Source organism: Helianthus annuus, chromosome 4 (genome assembly GCF_002127325.2).
Source record: "Helianthus annuus cultivar XRQ/B chromosome 4, HanXRQr2.0-SUNRISE, whole genome shotgun sequence".
Taxonomy (NCBI): Eukaryota; Viridiplantae; Streptophyta; class Magnoliopsida; order Asterales; family Asteraceae; genus Helianthus; species Helianthus annuus.
In genome coordinates, this window is record NC_035436.2 from 184,967,828 (window position 1) to 184,988,215 (window position 20,388).

Sequence of the window (20,388 nt, forward strand, 5' to 3'; positions counted from 1 at the left end):
CAGAGTTACCAATGGGTGAAAGAACGCAGACCGTCTGTTGACTTAAATGAAGGTATAGATTTTCACCTATTAAGCCAACTTGATTGATAACTGTTTATTATAGCTAAATAAAAAGTATTCGACGTTTTGCATAAAGTGCTTGTGACAGAAGATTGTGTTTAACTGTTTATATATGCATTTCTGATCATTTTTGTTAGTTGTTTTGCAGCAGCTACAAGAGTATGCACAGAAGATTCAGACGGCAGTGGAGGCCAGTGGTGGTGGTGGTGGTGGTGGCGGTGGCGCTCTGCCACCGATCTCAGACAGCGGAGCGCTGTTTAGCTTCAGGTTCACAAACCAAACCAACGTTCAACCAGCCTTCCCTGCTTTCAACACCGCTGCAGCCACCACCTCCATTTTCACTCGTGCATACATCCCTCAGCCAAACCAGTTCACTTTTGGGGCGGCTGCTCAGATTGAGAACGCCCCGCAAAATCTGGTGTCGTCTGGGCCTAATTCTGTGAATCCAAATGCTACAGATGTATGGGTCTTAAACTTTTGTTTTTTAGCGTGTGACATATTGTTAAGTACAATCGAGCAATATATGCATCCTGGGAGTGGGATGGAACTTGAAGAAAGATTGTTAGCATGTTTGTGCATGTATAACTACACTTTTGGTAGAGGTAATTAATACCTTACGTTATCTTATTGTTTTTAAGTTTTAATACGTTCTTTCGTATATAGATTTGATGACATGTTTTGTGATGCATGCATGCAGAAACTAACTCAATTATTAGAGGGTGTAAGAGAGTCACTCAAACGCCTTTCGAGTATAACGTGGATGGCAGAGGAATTGCTAAAAGTTGCAGACTATTATATGCCTAATAAATGGGTAATTTTTGTTATATTTCTTTCCTTTTGTGTTTTCTTATAGGTTGAACTACACGGAATATAAAAAAAGTTTAAATTTTTCCAGTGGCGGAACTAGCCCAAAAAATCAGGGGTGTCTCTAAAAAAATTACCGTCGGTGGCGGACCCATAACTTTTTTTCATGAGGGCGAGAATTTTTAGAATGTTGTCTATAGTGTATAATAATTTATTTCGGTTCGGGTCAGTTTGTATATCGTTGCAATGTGTTTGTATATAATTTTCAAAATTGACTTACGTGTTTGTATGTAATTTTCAAAATCGACTTGTCCCAACTTTACGCACTTCTCTTTACGTGTCATCTAGATGTTTATGCAAATTTTATTCAAAACCGAGCCTGGTCATATATGATAGCTTCTTTTTTAAATACACTTTCGTTTTTATTAATGTTGACTTTTTATAATGCCGTAATTTTTCAGTTATTTCCTAATACCCAATCGCTAGGGGATTTTTTATCTACATCTCCATGCTCCTAATCGAGCCACCAGAACCATCATTAATAATCTAGTTTTATCAATGTATGACTAAAAAACTCAATGTACAATCATATACACCTCTAAGAAACTATATATATATATATATAGAGAAAGTATAATGTACAAAAGGCTTATCCTACATTAACGTACGCGACAACAAATATAACTTGCGTGATTTTTTTTTTGATCAACTATAACATGCGTGATTTGTATCCATGCGTGATTATAAGCCTCCCATGCGTGATTTTGTACCTCCATGCGTGATTATCACAAAAACTAGGGTTCCATGCGTTATTTTTCCCTAATCTGATGGTTGACGCTGTCGCGTACGTGAAGTACGATAAGGCGTCTTGTATGTTAACCGCACTCTATATATATATATATATACACACACACATATCTGGGATGTTATTATTGGGTATGGTTCTAGAGTAAACACTAGTGTATTTGTAAATTGAGTGAACATAGTCATTGATTTACATTATCAAATCGTAAAGTACACTAGTGTATTTTCATCATCAAATCCTGACCAATTTTTTTATATTTGTGTATTGATAATCAAGGGCTAGAATTAGTTCACACCGTTCACTATCAATGGGTTGTTCACAATGAACCTAACCATATATAATATCTAGGCTTTTAATAATGAAAATAACTAAAAAAAATTTAAAAAAAAAACAGAAAGTTTTAAAATATAATGAACGTTTTTCTTTAGAAAAGAACAGGAAAAAAACATCAAATTTTACTTGCCTAGCCTAGTAGGTCAGAACTCAGCAGCTTTTTCAATTTAATGTCAAAGAATAGAGCGTTTTAATATTTGTACTGTACAACTAAATAAGCACCACTCCTCTCTCTCTATCAATACTCACTCTTCAACTCTATCGTCTTCCTCTTTTATCCCCTCTAGACAAAATTCCGGTGACACTGTAATCATCGCCGGAAGTAGAAATAAGAAGAAAAAAATACAGGTAATTTTGATTGTCAGAGACTTAGGGGTATCCCAATATATGCTTAGGGTTATCTGATGCACAAAACGAAGAATAAAATTACACTTCCCCAAGAAAGTTGAGGGGTAGCCCGGACTACCCCTAACGTCCACATAGATCCGCCCCTGAATTTTTCTCTGATTTTAGCAACCAAATACAAATTAGGCATAAAAGAGAAACCAACACATACACTTATAATTTGGTTACTAACTTGTTACTATACTAAATATTTATAACCAGTTCCTAACCTATGGTTAAAAATAACCACTAACCGGCAGAGCCGGCCCTGAAGGAGGGCGGGGAGGACAACGGCCCGTGATTTCGTAGGGCACGTAATTTAAAAAAAAATCCGATATTATATATGTAATTTTTTTAATAGGGTATAACCAAACAAATATTAACATAGGCCCACTTAAAAAATCATATTGTTTAAACTATTTAGCCATTAGGTTAGTGAGCCCAATACCCAAATAATTCTAAAAACTAATAAAAAAAGAAATCTGGGCGGCGACTGGGACTGGTAATGAAACGTCGCAGGAACAGGAAGGTGGAAGGATAATCGAGATAGAGCAGGCCTTCGATCATCATCATTTTGCAGTTGTTTTTATGTTTTGTTCGATTTCACTCTTCAGCCAACAGCCCACAGTTCACACACAACAACCAGAAGGCCCTTCGATTTCACAGTCACAACCTTCATCTTCGATCACGGAGTCGGATCAGTTCATAGGTAACTTATGATTTAAGATTGATTTAGTGATTTACGATTTCAGTTATTATGCCGAATTCGGTTATTCAGTTAAGTTATTTCGATTTCAGTTAATTTATGTTGTCGATCAGTTAAGTTAAGTTATTTACGATTTCAGTTAACTTATATAGTTATGTCGATTTCAGTTAAGTTATGTCGAATTCAGTTAATTTATGTTGTCGATCATCATTTAGGCGTTAACTTAATTTGATACAAACTTTATTTAGTTAAGACCTAAGGGCACGTTTTTTCGAGCTCGAACAGGGTACATGAATTCTCAGGGCCGGCCCTGCTAACCGGTTATTCCTCGAGCGGTTATTACCGGTTACGGTTTCGGTTAGTAACCGATTACGGTAAATTAACCAGTTACTTTGTGCTCCTCTACTTGAAATAGGGAAAATCACGAGAATAGCCATTAAATGGTCAACTTTTCAGAAATAGCCAATTGAAATGGCTCTACGAGCCTTTTCAATCTCCTGAAACGGCTTAAAAAAGTTCTTTCTAGTCAATCAATCTAAGATTGCCGCGTGTCCGACAATTTGAGATCTTTCAAAGACGGCTTGAGATCTTTCAAAGATGGATTGAGATCTTTCAAAGGCGGCTTGAGAACTTTCAAAGACGGCTTGAGATCTTTCAGTGTAGCGGCTTGACTTGGCTTAAGATCTTTCAAAACGGCTTGAGATCTTTCAATGTAGCGGCTTGGCTTGGGCTTATGATCTTTCAACACGGCTTGAGAACTTTCAACATGGCTTGAGATCTTTCAACATAATTTAAATATAAACGAATAATTAAAAATATAAACGAATAATTAAAAAAATCTTAATTAAATGTGAGAACTTAAAAATCTCAATTAAAAAATCTGAAATTTTTAATTTGAAAATAAAAATTACTAGGTTAGAACCCCGTGTGTTACACGGGTTAAATAAATTTAATTTTTATTCTAAATAATAAAAATATAACTTTAAAAATCTAGTTTATTACACGAGTTAAATAAATGTAATTTTATATATTAAGTAACAAAAAAGTTATATATTTAAGAATCCCATGCATTGTACGAGTTGAATAAATGTAATTGTATATACCAAATAATTAAAAATGTTATACCTTAAAAAACTCTGTGCATTACACGGGTTAAATAAATGTAATTTTGTATACTAAATAATAAAAATGTAATATCTTTAGAAAAACTGGTGTATTGTAAAAAAAAATAATATCTTTAAAAAACTCGTGTATTGTACGGTTGAATAAATAAATGTAATTTTGTATACTAAATAATAAAAATGTAATATCTTTAAAAAAACTGGTGTATTGTAAAAAAAATATCTTTAAAAAACTCATGTATTGTATAGGTTGAATAAATCTAATTTTATATATCAAATTATAAAAAAAAAAAGTTATATCTTAAATCTAAGATCCTTAAGCCAAGCCAAGGAAAGATCTTAAGCCAAGCTAAGCCGCTACACTGAAAGATCTCAAGCCGTCTTTGAAAGATCTCAAGCCGTCTTTGAAAGATCTCAAGCCGTCTTTGAAAGTTCTCAAGCCGTCTTTGAAAGATCTCAAGCCGTCTTTGAAAGTTCTCAAGCCATCTTTGAAAGATCTCAAATTGTCGGACACGTGGCAATCTTAGATTGGTTGACTCGAAAGAACTTTTTTAAGCCGGTTCAGGAGATTGAAAAGGCTCATGGAGCCGTTTCAATTGGCTATTTCTGAAAAAGTTGACCATTCAAAGGCTATTCTCGTGATTTTCCCTTTGAAATACCAACTGTTACCTGATGTCCTTTTCCATTTACATTTGTCCTTTTGTAACTGTTTACTTACTGATGTCCTTTTATGTTTGTGTAGTCAAACAAGCTACTAACTCAGAACTTGCTTTTTTACAGGCTGTAATAAAGCATCTTTTTGAACTTTAAGTCTGACACTTTATCTTTCAACACTCTTTATGTATGTTTGAAGCTTCATCAATTAAAGCAAAAGTTCTCTTACACTATACAAACACTCAACATCAGAGATCAGAATGCAGCTTCAAGGTGTGAACAACTAAAGAAAAAGTTCTCAATTAAACCTTCAAATTGGTAAGTTAATCTAAGATGAACTAAATCATACTTTTTTTTACTTCTAAAACCCTAACAAGTTCTATTTTACTTTGATTTTAGAACATCAGATACTCTTCAGAATTGGGTCTTGCATTGTTTTTTGGATATAATTCTGTTAAGTTTTCCTTAGATCATTTTGTTGTTGGTCAACATGCCGGAAAAAGAGTTTTTTTGCCAAGAATCCCTCTAACTCTTTCTGAAGATGACATGTTCTCATTCAAGCTGAAAAGAAAACAATTTCCAATTCGACTTAGCTTTTCCATGACGATTAATAAAGCTCAATGTCAAACAATTCCTCACGTTAGTATTTATCTACCGGATTCTGTATTTTCACATGGACAACTTTATGTTGCGTTATCAAGAGGGATTTCAAGACAAACAACGAAGGTGTTGGTACATCTCGCCAAAGATTTTAAACAACACGGAGTTTACACATCAAATGTTGTCTAATAGGAAGTGTTGCGTGATTAATGAACCGCATTCGTAAACGAAGGTATGTTTGTAGATTTTGTGCCTTAATTGCTTCTAGAAATTACTTTTTCAAAACACCTATAAGCGTCTAACATTGGTTTTTTTATGTGTCGAAAGCTGGTACAGTAGAGGAGAAGATACAAGAAATTCATGAGCGAACTGATGTATTGGTAAAACAGGAAGAGATACAAGAGACTCCCCTTATTTTGTTTTTGGGGTTTTGTCCAGCTACTAGCTTGTTTTGTACTCTTCTTGTAGATAGATCACGCCAAAGCTACAACTAAAAAAATTAACAAAAGTATATCACCAAAGAATTGATAAACTAACAGAAAAACCAGTGCCAACATATCACAAATAAGAAAACTAACTTAAGTACTATACAATATATCACGAGGAGACTGATAAACTAATGGTAAACGAGTATCCTATTGTAAATCGCCACTCCCGCCGCATCGCGCGAGTAAACGATTAGTACTATATAAAGTTCCAAAACCCTGATTTCAGAAGCGCCGAGCGACAGTGGCTTCGAAGGGTTGTTCAGATTCGTCGATGGAACTGCACAACTTAGAGGGGTATCGTAGTGTAAAGAGGTAGAGAGTTGTTAAGTATATGGCGAGTTTGTGCTATCCACCGATTCTTAAAGCGAAACGTGAAGGGGTGCTCTTTGCTTGAAGTTTGGATTCATTGCAATCTGCGGCGTTGGCCCATGATCTCGCCACGTATCATCACCACGGATTGAGAGTCGTGTACAATTTTACCGATGTGATGAGGTACGCCGTGGAGTTGTTGAAGACCGGTCGTACTGTTAGAAAACGGGAGGTGGGAAATGTGTCTTCGATGGAGTTGGCTGGAAAGAGGAAGCTGGAAGATGACACGGATGCGCTGGAGAATAAGAAGATGAAGTTGCCGTCATTGGGAGTTGAACGTAAGTTTATTTGTATCATAGAGATGATGGATGATGGTAAATTTGTTGTTACGATGGGCTCTTCTTCGATGCTTGCTATGGGGACTTACAGTTCTCCGGAGACCGCAGCTGTGGCGTATGACATTGCGGCCTACTTTCTTCATGGCCCGGACGCTATTTTTAATTTTGGGGGTATGATCGAGAACGTCAAGGATTTGCCAGCCGACATACTCAAAGTCGAAGCCAAAGCCAAAGCTAAAGCCGCCAAGCGGACCGAGCAGAACTAACAGGCTTTTCTGTTTGGTAACCGTGTGTTTGTTGGACTTTGAATCTTGCAAATAATAGTTAGTTGTTTAGACTTTTCTGTTTGGTGACTATTTGTTGGTGATGAAAGACTTTGAATCTACAAATAATAGTTATTTAGTGGTAAAATGTTTCTGATTCCTATGTCAATTAACTTTTGATTATCTCCTGTTTGTTTATTGGTTTTCTTAATAATTTGATGAGCCTAAACTCCTATGTGAAGTCTGTTACTTATGATAATGTTTGTTTTGTGTTTGTTTTGTGTTGTTATAGCCTCCGTAAGATCCACCATGACTTGACTCCAACATCCTATATGACAAAAAAGAATTCATTTAGTAATGTTAAATAGTTTTAAGTGACTTTGAAACCACCTAGAATATTCTGGCTCGTCTAATATGTCTCGATTCACCCCCCTCGAGCATGTTAAGTAGCACAATTACAAGGTCATCCTTGTCACTTGGTTCATTCCTTTTCTAATTATAGTTCAATGTTGGACTTTTTAAGAGAACATAAGGAAAAGCTAACCAAAATCTGAATGAAATGATCAGTGAGACTAGGCAGGGCACTCATATCCAACACCCTTGTAAGATCTCCCTCCTTTATGTGATGGTCAATTTTTTCAAAAATCTCAGTAATGACTCACACTGCATATATACAAACCACGTCAATAACAAATTAACACATCATCATAAGTAATACATTTAGTGACCTAGGGGTGGCAAAATAGACGGGATGGGTGGGTTAAACTATCCGGATTAGGCTAACACATATGCAGTTTATGGTTAATTTTTTCTTGACTTGATTTGTCAAACATGAATGCAAAAAATCGTATTATCACAATAACAATCTAAATTTTCTTTTAGTAAAGCAAATTATGAGGCTTACACTAATTTTACATGCTTTCTTTTTAGTTAAATCTTTTAGCTCAAAATAGGTCGAAATATTTGCAACCTCGACCTGACATGTTCTATGAAATGACTCAAATGGCGGTTTACATATTGTCTTTTCCCTTGCTATCCTTTGCCATTTCCAAGGCTATTGGAAGCTGCTGAAGGTTGCTTGGTGAAGAGTCAGCATAATATATCCTCCTCAATGTTCATCGAAGAAAGTCATTCAGTAAGTAATAAACCTTGTTAGCAAGTAAAAATGGAGGCGACTGAATAAGGTTCAAGTCCAAATCAACCCAGAATGGAAGTAAAGGTTAGAATTACATGCATGTAAATATGTCCAAAGTACCTATTGCTTATCAAATATTCCTCCCTGAAACTTGTAATTATTTTATTCCACATCTGAGCAAACCTTGTTGTCTCCTCTTTATTGGTTGGTTCCTGCCAAAACACGCCGAAATGTGGAATAAAATTGCAGCAGAGGACCCGTGGTTGACTAAGAGGCTCTTGTGGAGCATTTGAAGCATTAAGAGTTTATCTTTACTTTTGAGACACTTGTAGAAATGATGTTCGATCTGACCTCTTGTTGGTTATATTAGGTGATGGAAATTCTAAGCCATGTCAACAAGAGAGTGAAACACCAGCAACAAAGAGGTTTGTATATATATTTTTGTTGTATGAGATTTTTCTTGCATTGCATTGTGTATGTTGAGGTGGTATTCGACCGTGTCAACAAAGAGGTATGGATGTGAAGAAGAAACTGTTTGCAGACCTAGATAAGATTGTTCTTGTTTCTGCTTCATGAAGCCAAAAAAGGGGAAACCAAAGGAGAAAGAAGGCAAAGATGAGAAGAGAACAGAGTGAACAATTAAAAGCGATCCGATTTGCACTGCATTTTCTTGAAATTTAATATGGTAATTTGGCATAGCTATAGCAAATGTGTTATGTCACATATGCAATTTAACAGGTGCTAGATGCCTTTTTTTTAAAATAGGTTTCTGGATCTCTTTGATTTATGTTCTAAATTAAAGACTAGTAGTAAAACCCGTGTGCAAATACAGGTGCTTCTTGGAAATTTTACATGCCACATTTTATTAAACATGGGTAGTCTTGAAGTTTTAATATATGCTACTAAATAATATTATAGTAATCCACAGGTACCATTCCTTATAGTTGCTCAAATTCATATTCAAATTCACATCCAAAATCACACAATTAACAATAAGAAACATGAGTTGAATAGCTATATTAAATGAAGATGGTGATACAAAGAGGTGCGTACAAAAGAGGCGCATCAAATTCATTTCATGATGCGTCAATACGTACAAAAATTATAATCTTAAATGATTATACAAAATTATCTAAGAATATTTAGAGCAAACCATTAACGATTAAAAAAGTTATGTCCACAACAAAACACCGTTATCATGTCGCGAGTCGCTAGTTCTGTCCATGAAGTAGACATGCATTCAACGTGAAGAACACTTAGAAAAGAATTCAACCAGCGTGCAAAAAGTATGGTATATCATGCCTTTATACCTTGTTTAGCTATAGTCAAAATGATCAAAAGTCAAAACATTCCCCTTCACCCAGAAACCCTTCACTATGACAGTATGACTATGACAGTATGACTATTGTTCAAGCGAAATAAATTGTATATGTTTCTAATGTTCTAAAGTCACCAGACAGAACAACTTCTAAGTTCTAACCACAAACGACTACATGTGCGATCAATGCCAATCTCATCATCATGAGCAGATATACAAATGGGAGAAAATCATATATCCAAACCTTTGCGTATGGCGCGTACAGTTTCTGGTATTTCAGTTCCAATGCGGCTCTCTCTTCAAAAAACTTTGCCTCTAGCTAATCAGAACCAGATAGCATTAAGCAAAGAAATTACATATGCGCATTAATAAATAATTAAATAAAAACATCCCGCCATCAAAATCACATATGCACATTAATAAATAATTAAATAAAAGATTAATGAGTAACAAAAGTGGAAGTTTGTGCACATGAATTGTAACTTGTAACAAAAAAGAAAAAACAACCACACATCTTGGGTCAAAATGGGTAATTTTATAAGGCATTGGGTTAGTATGGGCTAAATGAAAACTAGTAGTGGGTTCAAATGGATTGGATGTGAGTAGGGGAACGGGTTAGGATGGGTCAAACAAAATAAGAGGGTGGGTCGATCGTGTAATTCCCTATTCTAATCGACCGACTGACTGAAGTAGGTTTTCTTCATCAACGCCGGCCAAGGTTTAGGTTACCATTCCATTCGCTTCTCTTTTCAGATCACTGCTCATCGTCTTCTTCCCGAATTATCCAATTTCCACTTTTGATTTCTTGGTTAGAGTTCTTCACCGGCGGCATGAAATCACAGGTTTCCGTTAATCACATGCATGATATTTTGACGTTGTTAAAATCCGATGGATACTGACGTTGTTAAAATCCGATGAAATTCTGACGTTGTTAAAATCACAGGTTTCCGTTAATCACATGCATGAAATCCTATACTATATAAAGTTCCAAAACCCTAGATCTACATTACAGAAGCGGCGAGCTACAATGGCTTCGGAGGGTTCTTCGGATTCGCAAGTGGAACTGTTCAACTTAGAGGGGTATCGTGGTGTAAAAAGGTCGAGAGTTGTTAAGTATATGGCGACTTTGTGCTATCCGCCGATTCTTAAAGAGAAACGTGAAGGGATGCTCTTTGCTGGAAGTTTCGATTCATTGCAATCTGCGGCGTTGGCCCATGATCTCGCCGCGTATCATCTCCACGGATTGAAAGCCGTGTACAATTTTCCAGAAGTGATGAGTTATGCTGTGAAATTGTCGAAGACCGATCGTACTGTTGGCAAACGGGGCAAACGGAAGGTGGGAAATGTGTCTTCAATGGAGTTGGACCCTATTTTTGGAAAGATGAAGCTGGAAGATGACACGGATGCGCTGGAGAATAAGAAGATGAAGTTGGCGGGGATAGGACTCAGGCGCCGTCGTTGGGAGTTGAACGTAAGTTTGATGGTATCATGGAGATGGATTTTGGTAAATTTGCTGTTACGATGGGCTCTTATCCGATGCTTGGTATGGGGACTTACAGTTCTCCGGAGACTGCAGCTGTGGCGTATGACATTGCGGCCTACTTTCTTCATGGTTCGAAGACTATTTTTAATTTTGGGGGTATGATCGAGAACGTCAAGGATTTGCCAGCCGACATACTCAAAGCCGAAAGAGCCAAAGCTAAAGCAGCCAAGGGGACTGCGACCTCCGATCAGAACTAGTTGTTTAGTGGTAAAATGTTTGTTGGTGATGAAAGACCTTGAATCTTGCAAATAATAGTTGTTTAGGCTTTTTTGTTTAATCACTGTTTGTTGCTCATGAAAGACTTTGAATCTGCAAATGCTAGTTGTTTAGTGGTAAAATGTTTCTGATTCCGTCAATTAACTTTTGATTATCTCCTGTTTGTTTATTGGTTTTCTTAATTTTATGCAAAAGCATTATATCATTACCAAATTAGGGTTTAGATTTCGTTTGTGGTAGTTTTTTGAAATAAGTTGTTTGGAGATGTGATTACGGTAGTTGGTGATGGATTTGAGTTACCGGAATCATGACCTGATCAATAAGTAGATTAAGTTAGAGTTTCAGGCTTCTTTTGTCGAATAATTTGTTTGAAGGTGTAATTCTGGTAGTTCATGAATGTATTTGACTTACTGGAATCATGAATTGATGAACAGGTAGATTAAATTAGGGTCTCAGATTTTCTCTGTAGATCTTTTGGGGAATAATTTGTTTCGGGATGTAAGTTATATAGTTATTAGTATATTAATATCTTTGTGTTTCACTTGATTCATGGATTATTTTTGATTTATGAACAAGCAGATCGGAGAACAATGAATTTGAATCAAACACACATTTTGAGTTGTAGTTTAATTTTTTTAATTTTTATCAACGTGCTAACTTTGGATCCGAATTATAGAACTTATGAAGAAGTTTATATTCATGTTCAATGCCAGAGGATCTAAAGATGTTGGTGAAATGAAATCAATGAAGATGTTCACCACATGATTGACGAAGTCAATCGGGTTGAGACTACGTGCGTTCTTTTTCTCGGCAACCCGATTGTTAGAGTTAACCATTCAGGATAATGAATTTTGTGTTTTTAGATAAAATATGCTAATTTTGTCTGATGGGTTTGTGATTTTCACTATTTTGTTGCTTTAAGTTAGTTTTATATTATTAATTAAAAAAAAAAAAAACCCTTTTGTTCCTTACTATTTATCACCTGTTTTCTTTTCTTTTTAATGGATATCATTCTAATGCCATGAGGGGTTTAGTGATGCTATTTATTGTGTGTTAAAATAACTGCAACATTGTTGTCAGGTCAGGTGTGTTTTTTGACCATTGGAGGCATCAGTGGGAGGGTCTCAACCATATTGCATTCTTCAACATCATCATAACATGTGATTCTGTTTTGTAGATCAACAACCTCTTCACCCCATTCCAAATCATTTTTTTAATATCCCCAAATCCTATCCAATCCTGTTCTCACTCCTTCAACCTCCATTCATGAATTGAAACCAAATGACGGGTCGCGTTCGCCAACAAAGGTACCATTTTTACTATTTGTTTAAACCATTCATAACGGTAAAGGGCCATTGAAATAAAATGTCAAATTTCCAAGTCAAAACAACTTTATTTTCTTGATGATTCGATAATAGATTAAAGGGTTATTGGATGTGAGTAGGGGAACGGGTTAGGATGGGTCAAACAAAATAAGAGGGTGGCTCAGGATGGGTGTAATGACCTATTCCAATCGACTGACTGACTGACTGAAGTAGGTTTTCTTCATCAACGCTGGCCAAGGTTTAGGTTACCATTCCATTCGCTTCTCTTTTCAGATCACTTCTCATCGTCTTCTTCCCAAATTATCCAATTTCCACTTTTGATTTCTTGGTTAGGGTTCTTCACCGGCGGCATGAAATCACAGGTTTCCGTTAATCACATGCATGAAATTCTGACGTTGTTAAAATCCGATGGATACTGTTTCAGTTCAGATTCAGTAATCTTGTTTTTCCTTTTATTATTTGCATTACAGTTTTACAAATTTTGAATGATAATTTGTGTTAGATTGTATATATTTTTATGGTTGGTCGCACCAATTGAATGGAATGGAACTTTAAGATGTTATGATAACTTATATATTTCAACAACTTGAATGTTTATTGTTACCCAGTTTTTTGCAGCCCTTGATTATATAATAATATGTTATAATATGCAGCACTTGATTTTGCCTGCCATTTGTAAGTGAATTTCACGATAATGTTGAGTTTGAATCTCCTTTCAATGTTGCTCTGAACGTGCCATTTTATTATGCCTTCTTTCAAATCGACCCGTTTTGACTTAAACCAAAAATAATCCCTTTTTAACCGACCAGACCCGCCCCTTTTGCCAAGATCGCTTATGAATGACCATCGGATCTTGAATGCATATATCAAGACTTGAAATGATCATCACTTATAAATGACAAAACTATATGAAACTGTAATGTTATATATGTAGTTTTCGTATAGAAATTTTTGGGTATATATGTTTTCGACCCCCCGGTTCTATAGAAATTTTTGGGTATATACGTTTTCGACCCCATTGGATTGCAACTAATTGGGTCGTGAGTGTTGTTTGATCAGAATTTTGGGCCAACTCATTGCACAATTTAATCAAATCTAATCGAGCCGAGTAGGATTTATTTGGTTTATTTGTTGGGCCAAGACTTTTTTTAAAGATAAAAGAGTTGCAGCTTGGGCCGGGTATCAAATTACAATTTTGTGAGCCGATAAAAAAACAAATATAAATCAGGTTTAAAAGATCCGTTGTGGGCCAAGTTGATCAAAGTTTGTTTGGAGAGTGTGATTTGAAGAAATTTAGTGCGATTTCGGTGTTATTCAATTAGACATGATTCGGCAATTCGGGTTATTTTCGTGACGTGAAATTTTGCTACAAGGGTAAAAACTAAAAACATGTTCGGCATTCCTCAAAAACATCTTCTGACTTTTGAAGCAAACTAGGATTAAGACCTGCCCGTGTTGCGACGCGGGTACATCGTAAACATTGAATGGATTGGTCCAAACGTTATATGATGCATTAACCATATGAAAACACACATTTCGACGTATCCAGTTGAACTCAATGTAACATATATAAGCATTATGATTGGATCAAACGTAAAGTAAATCAAATTCATATCGAACAATCATAATGTATTTATTATATGTGACCCAACTCATACATAGAAAACGTAACAGGTATGAAGGAAAATTTGCACATGTAATCGAAAGGGATTAATTAGAGCTTTCGAAAAAAAGGGACAAAAAGAAACCATAATTTGACTCCACTCGGTTCGAAACAAACTTTACGAAACATACATAAAATAAACACAAAAAATATTATATTTGACCTGAATCATTTCCCAAAAAAGTTTACGTCGAAACGTAGAACAACTTGAATTTATACTAAAACATACATAAAAATATGCACGTAAAAATGGTTTCTTTAAAGGAAAACGTATTATAGTTGACCTAGCTTGTCTATAAAAAAAGTTTACGTCGGAATGTAGAACAAATCATATTTATACCTACCTGTACATAAAATATGCACGTAAAAAATAGTTTTTAAGTAAAGGAAGTATAGGGGTAAACCGAAACAAAATATTAGTAAAAAATTCAATAGTTTAAAAACGTTCGTAAAACCATGCCAAGTTGCACCAATGCCACAACGGCATCGACTCTCAACATCGTAAAAATAAAATAGATAATGGGAAAAATTACACTGAACGAAAAGCAGATTTAAAATCGTTGAACCACGCACACCCGTTACAGTGTGTTAATGCGAAGAATTAACCGGAAACGTAAACCGTAGAAAATAATAACTTAGTCGATCTAGGACCCGTCCGTTGCTGCGAACTTGTCAAAAGGGAAAAAATGGACACGTTGCGACGGGTCTGTCAAATAAGAAAAAATAGAGCAAAAAACGTTGAACCTCACATGCACGCTACGACGTGTTAACTCGCAAAATTTAAAACGAAACGTAAAACTTGCGAAAGATAAAAAGTATGGGGACCAAAGTTGTAAATAATAAAGTGTTGTGTTAAATTATAAAAGATGGAAAACTTTGGGTTAAAAATAAAAAATTAAAAGGGGTTAAAATACAAAATATGAAAATGTTTGGGTTAAAAGTGAAAAATCAAAGTTTTTTTTCGAAAAACTCCCAAAGCTTGGGGTACAACACCACAATGCAACAAAAAGTTGCTAATTTATAATATGGAAATGATTTATTATGGTGTTGTAAGCTCGGTGTTTTATATAAACCTTAAAATTTTTGCATCTCATATAATGATACTCAATACATACATAATCAATATCCTGCCGCAACCAGGGCCGTCTCCGAAAACAAAAAAAAAATTGGCAAACAGTGGCGGGCAGGCGACGGCAATTGGTGGGGTGGCTTTGTGTGGTAGTCATAATGTCAGGTATCACAACTATATGTCAGTTGTATTAGCTTAGTTAAGGATTAGAATTGGTTACATATGAACTCAAAGAAATCATTCATGAGATGACCATACTGTAAGAATGTGTATTGTCTATTTGCTTGACTTTTACAAAGGATACAAGAGCCTATTTATAATATAGAAAAGTAGATATCTACGGAAACTATACAGGGCTAATAATCAGGGATATAGCAAGGCTGTCAATCAATCACAAAGCTGTCAAAAGGATGCCCATAATATCGGCTGATATTATGGTCTAACAATCCCCCGCAGTTTGAGCCGTAGGCGTCCGAAGGCATAAACTGGATCGAAAGCGTTGAAACAAGTGCTTCGGTAACCCTTTGGTGAAGATGTCCGCGTACTGATAATCTGCTGGAACGTGAAGGACTTTTACTGTGCCAAGGCGAACTTTTTCCCGAACAAAATGGATATCCAATTCAATGTGTTTGGTTCGTTGGTGTTGCACAGGGTTATCGGCTAGGTATACTGCGGAGATGTTGTCACAGTAGATGATTGAAGCAGTGTGGACAGGAAGATGCAGTTCGGATAGTAAGTTGCGAATCCAACTAAGTTCTGCAACGGTATTTGCAACGCCCCGGTATTCGGCCTCAGCGCTGGACCGGGATATAGTAGGTTGCCGCTTCGAAGACCAAGAGATAAGATTGTCGCCCATGTACACACAATAGCCAGAAGTGGACCGGCGTGAGTCAGGGCACCCAGCCCAATCGGCGTCTGTGTATGCTGTGAGGTTCGTGGACTTGGTCGGCGTGAGAAGAAGTCCTTGGGATAGCGTGCCTTTGATGTATCTCAGTATACGTTTGAGAAGCTGAAAGTGTGGCTCTCGAGGTGCATGCATGAAGAGGCATACTTGTTGAACTGCATACGCAATATCTGGTCGGGTGATAGTGAGGTACTGTAATGCACCGGCGAGGCTACGATATAAAGATCCATCGGCAAATGGGACGCCATCAGTTGCACTTAGTTTTGAGCCAACTTCAACTGGAGTGCTAACAGGGTTACAGTTTGTCATGTTTGCACGAGCTAAAATATCTTGTGCATAAGTGGACTGAGAGAGGAGCAGGCCATTCTTTTGTTTGTGTACCGCGATACCAAGGAAGTGGTGTAAATGGCCAAGGTCAGTCATGTTGAACTCTGCTGACAACGAGCTAATAATACTCCGTAACAAGGAGTCATTGGAGGCAGTTAGGATGATATCGTCGACATATAAAAGTAAGTACGCAACTTGGTCACCTTTATGGTAGACAAATAATGAATTGTCGCAGACACTGCTGGTGAAGCCACATTTGGAGAGGTAACCCGCAAACCGTTGGTACCAAGCTCGTGGTGCTTGTTTCAAACCATATAAAGACCTTTTCAACTTGCAAACATGTTTAGGATGAGAGGATGATGTGAACCCCGGTGGTTGAAACATGTACACTGTTTCTTTTAAATGACCATGAAGGAATGCGTTCTTGACATCCAATTGATGGATGGGCCAGGCCCTTGATGTAGCAAGGCTCAAAACGGTGCGAATCGTGGTAGGTTTAACTACTGGACTAAACGTCTCATCACAGTCGATGCCCACGGTCTGACTTTTACCATTTACCACTAGTCGGGCTTTGTGCCGTTCGAGGGTCCCATCGGCATGATATTTGTGTTTGAACAACCACATGCAACGGATCACAGGTGCATCACTAGGTCGTGGTACCAGTTCCCATGTATTATTTGCCAATAGGGCTTCATATTCATTAGTCATGGCAATTTTCCAGTTAGGGTCGTTAAGGGCGGTGAGGTGTGATTTAGGTAAAGGAGAGATGCTGGGAGAGGTTTCGGTATTAAGAGACATCGGGTGTCGCGGTTTGAAAATGCCCGATTGAGATCGGGTTTGCATGGGGTGGGTAGAGTTGGTTTGGGGGGGTGGGGGTGGGGGTGGTGAGTCGTGATGAGGTGAATGCTGGGGGGAATTACGTGGGTTTTGTTGATACTGGTTGGAGGAGGGATGCGGCCCAAGTATCGATGGAGAGCCGGAGATGGGGTGGAAAATGGGGGATGGACTGTGGTGAGTAGTGTGAGGATTTGGGCCATGGGTATTTGGCATTTGTGATGGTGGGCTGTTGGGAGTGGGTGGTAGGTTAGAGCTTGGGCTGGTTGGGGTTGGGGTTGGTGTTGGTTGTGTGAAAATAATGGGAGATGGGTCAAGGAAAGTGTGAGTCGGTGGCGGTCGAGAGGGAGTGGCAAAAGGGAAGTGCGTTTCGTCAAAGGTGACGTGTCGCGAGAATATTGTTTTGCCAGTTGCAATCTCAAGACAGCGGTACCCTCGGTAGTTTGCCGGGTACCCGAGGAATACACATGGTGTGGATCTGTGAGCAAGCTTATGTGGACGGGTGGCGGTTAGGTTTGGGTAACAAAGGCAACCGAACACTCGTAGGTGATCATAGGCGGGTTGTCTAAGGTAGAGGAGAGAGGTGGGGGTGAGATATTTATGTATCTTGGTGGGTAGGATGTTGTGGAGGTAAGAAGCCGTGTGAAGCGCTTCGACCCAAAAGCTAGAGGGTAGTTTGGCGTGGGTGAGAAGGGTGAACATGATTTCGTTTAAGCGACGAATCATGCGCTCGGATTTCCCATTTTGTTGGGACGTGTGTGGGCATGAAAACCGTAGTTGAATGCCGTTTTGTGTTGTGAAGTTTTTAAAATTGTGGTTGTCAAATTCTCCCCCCATATCGCATTGAAAAGATTTGATAGGTAAGTGGAATTGTGTTTTGACGAACTGATGGAAATGAGTAAATTTGGTAAAAGTTTCAGATTTAAATTTCAATGGGTAAACCCATGTGTATTGAGTAAAATCATCAGTTAAGACCATATAATATTTGTAACCCGCATGACTCAAAATTGGGGATGTCCACAAGTCACAGTGTAAAATAGCGAAGGGCAGCAAAGTATGAGTTGTAGAATCAGAAAATGGTAAACGTTTATGTTTAGATAATTGACAAGATTCACAAACAATTGAAGATTGTGATTTATTGTAAGCAATAAAATGTTTTGAGTGAAGAAACTCCAGGACGGGTTGACCCGGGTGTCCAAGTCGATTGTGCCAAAACGGAGATTCTTGAGATGAGGCGAAACAAGCGGTGGCGGAAGCATTGGAGGTGAGTGGGTAAAGATCACTTGTACTGTCGTGACGGCTCAGGATCGTGCCATCCTTGTAGTCCTTCACAGAGAATCCAAAAGGGTCAAATTCAATGGAAGTATTATTATCAATATTAAACCGACGTACGGAGATAAGGTTTTTAATGATATTTGGATTAAACAAAACGGATTTTAAGTGTAATGGTCGAGATGGTGTGGGTATAGATGAAGACCCCGAACCCATAACTGGAATTTTGTTACCATTTCCCACAAATATTGACGCTATAGGCGAATAATTAGAGAAAGTGTTAAGTTTATTTTTATCATAAGTTATGTGAGAACTCGCACCTGTGTCAAAATGCCATTGACCATTACCAGAAGTGTCCATGGATAGAGCCTGCATTGTGTTCGCGAGACTGGTTGGGTCCATTGGATCCGTCTCAGCTAGGTTGGCCTGGGCTGCATGACTGTTGGATGGGGCTGAGTGATTGCTGTGATTGGGCCTCGAGTTGGGCCTTGACTCCCACTGCTGAGCCCAAGGCTGGGTGGGAAAGGGACAAGGAGGCGGTGCCCAATAAGGTGCAAACTGTTGCTGGGGAGCCCAGTAGGGATTAAAAGGAGCTTGGGCCTGATAGTGTCTTGATTGGGCCTGCCCATTTTGACGAGTATAGGACCTGTGGTTTCTGTTGGAGTCACGACGACCAGAAGAGCGGCGGCTGTCCCTCTGTTCACGAGATTCACGTGGGGGCGGTGATGAGATGTCACGATTTGGAGGAGTGTCGTGGTGGGGTTGAGAGGTAACAGCAGCGGCGACCAGAGGAGATGGTGTGAGGGTTTCCCGTGCGGATATGCGGCGAGCTTCGGATTGTAGTTGTTCAACGGCAGATTCCCACGGTGGCAGAGATTGGTTAAGGATTGATGCCGTGGTGTCGTATTCACGGGGTAGACCCCGAACAAGATGAAGGATCCGTTGAGTGTTGGTGAGCGGGCAGTCAACAGCAGCCAATTGGTCAGCGAGTTCGCGAATACGCTGACAGTAGGAGTCAAGATCTGGCATAGCGGATAGGGTAAGGTTTGTGAGTTCGTGTTGTAGGGCGGCGGCTCGAGAGCCTTTGTTGTTCAAGAACAGGTTTTTGACCCGTTCCCATGCTGCATATGCAGTGGATTTGTCTTCCAAGACTCGAACTAACAAATCGTCCGAGAGTGTCCCGTAAATCCATTGTAGTACAACCGCATCAATCTTCTTCCACGAGGCAAATTCAGCAGCTTCTTTGGCCGGGGCCGGCGTACCGTCGATGTGGTCCACCACATCATACCCTTCGGCATGGAGCGTAAAAAGCTTAACCCATGACGGGTATGAGACTTTGACGCCGTCAAGAACACGGACCTTGTGTTGAATATTTGTGACCGTGTAGACAGGGTGAAGTGTTTGAGGTGCAGTTGTGGAGGATTTGTCACCCATGAGGATGAACAGAGGGAAAAGAAAAAGAAGGGGAAGAAAGGAGAAAGTAGGAGGATGGCAGCTAGATCGATACCATGTAAGAATGTGTATTGTCTATTTGCTTGACTTTTACAAAGGATACAAGAGCCTATTTATAATATAGAAAAGTAGATATCTACGGAAACTATACAGGGCTAATAATCAGGGATATAGCAAGGCTGTCAATCAATCACAAAGCTGTCAAAAGGATGCCCATAATATCGGCTGATATTATGGTCTAACACATACATCCTCCATTGTTTCAGATTCATCTTTCTTTTTTCTGTTTTGTAGAGGTAACTTTATCTTTCTGGATTTGATTGCTCCAGTAGTAGATGCATTTAGGTATTTAACACACGTGGCTATTTATCTATTTGCTTTCTTTCTTTATTTGAATCGTATGATTCTATGTTGTGTTTTTTTATTGGATCATTGTGTTTTTCTCTACACTGAGTATAGTATATT

At 38.2% G+C, this 20,388-nt stretch overlaps 2 protein-coding genes across 4 annotated transcripts; one reads left to right on the plus strand and one right to left on the minus strand.

Moving 5' to 3' along the window:
- Positions 1–5,042: 5,042 nt before the first annotated feature.
- On the plus strand, positions 5,043–7,013 carry LOC110935122 (ethylene-responsive transcription factor ERF010-like). 2 transcript variants are annotated; one of them, XR_002588880.2, is made up of 3 exons: positions 5,043–5,185; positions 5,267–5,699; positions 5,795–7,013. XR_002588880.2 is itself a non-coding variant. In XM_035988670.1 (2 exons), exon 2 carries the CDS (start codon positions 6,443–6,445, stop codon positions 6,866–6,868), a length of 426 nt encoding a protein of 141 aa, XP_035844563.1. In that variant the 5' UTR covers positions 5,197–5,699; positions 5,795–6,442; the 3' UTR covers positions 6,869–7,013. The 2 variants fall into 2 exon arrangements, 1 of the variants encoding a protein (XP_035844563.1); XM_035988670.1 differs by lacking the exon at positions 5,043–5,185 and having other exon boundaries at positions 5,197–5,699.
- A 2,334-nt stretch (positions 7,014–9,347) lies between these two features.
- On the minus strand, positions 9,348–20,158 carry LOC110937409. 2 transcript variants are annotated; one of them, XM_035988671.1, is made up of 2 exons: positions 18,792–20,158; positions 9,348–9,637 (listed from the first exon to the last, which is right to left on the minus strand). In XM_035988671.1, the coding sequence occupies exons 1-2, from the start codon at positions 19,903–19,905 to the stop codon at positions 9,618–9,620; spliced, it is 1,134 nt and encodes a 377-aa protein (XP_035844564.1). In that variant the 5' UTR covers positions 19,906–20,158; the 3' UTR covers positions 9,348–9,617. The 2 variants fall into 2 exon arrangements, with proteins under 2 accessions (XP_035844564.1, XP_022035518.1); XM_022179826.2 differs by lacking the exon at positions 9,348–9,637 and adding an exon at positions 18,261–18,525 and having other exon boundaries at positions 18,792–20,156.
- Positions 20,159–20,388: the final 230 nt, after the last annotated feature.

Bases quoted from the DNA above. Each gene is read 5' to 3' on its own strand.
- LOC110937409 (XM_022179826.2), bottom strand. From the start codon at position 19,905: ATGGGTGACAAATCCTCCACAACTGCACCTCAAACACTTCACCCTGTC. The intron at 18,526-18,791 runs GTGCGAGTTCTC...TTCTCTGTGAAG, and splicing joins TCAATGGCATTTTGACACAG to GACTACAAGGATGGCACGAT.
- LOC110935122 (XM_035988670.1), top strand. From the start codon at position 6,443: ATGAGGTACGCCGTGGAGTTGTTGAAGACCGGTCGTACTGTTAGAAAA.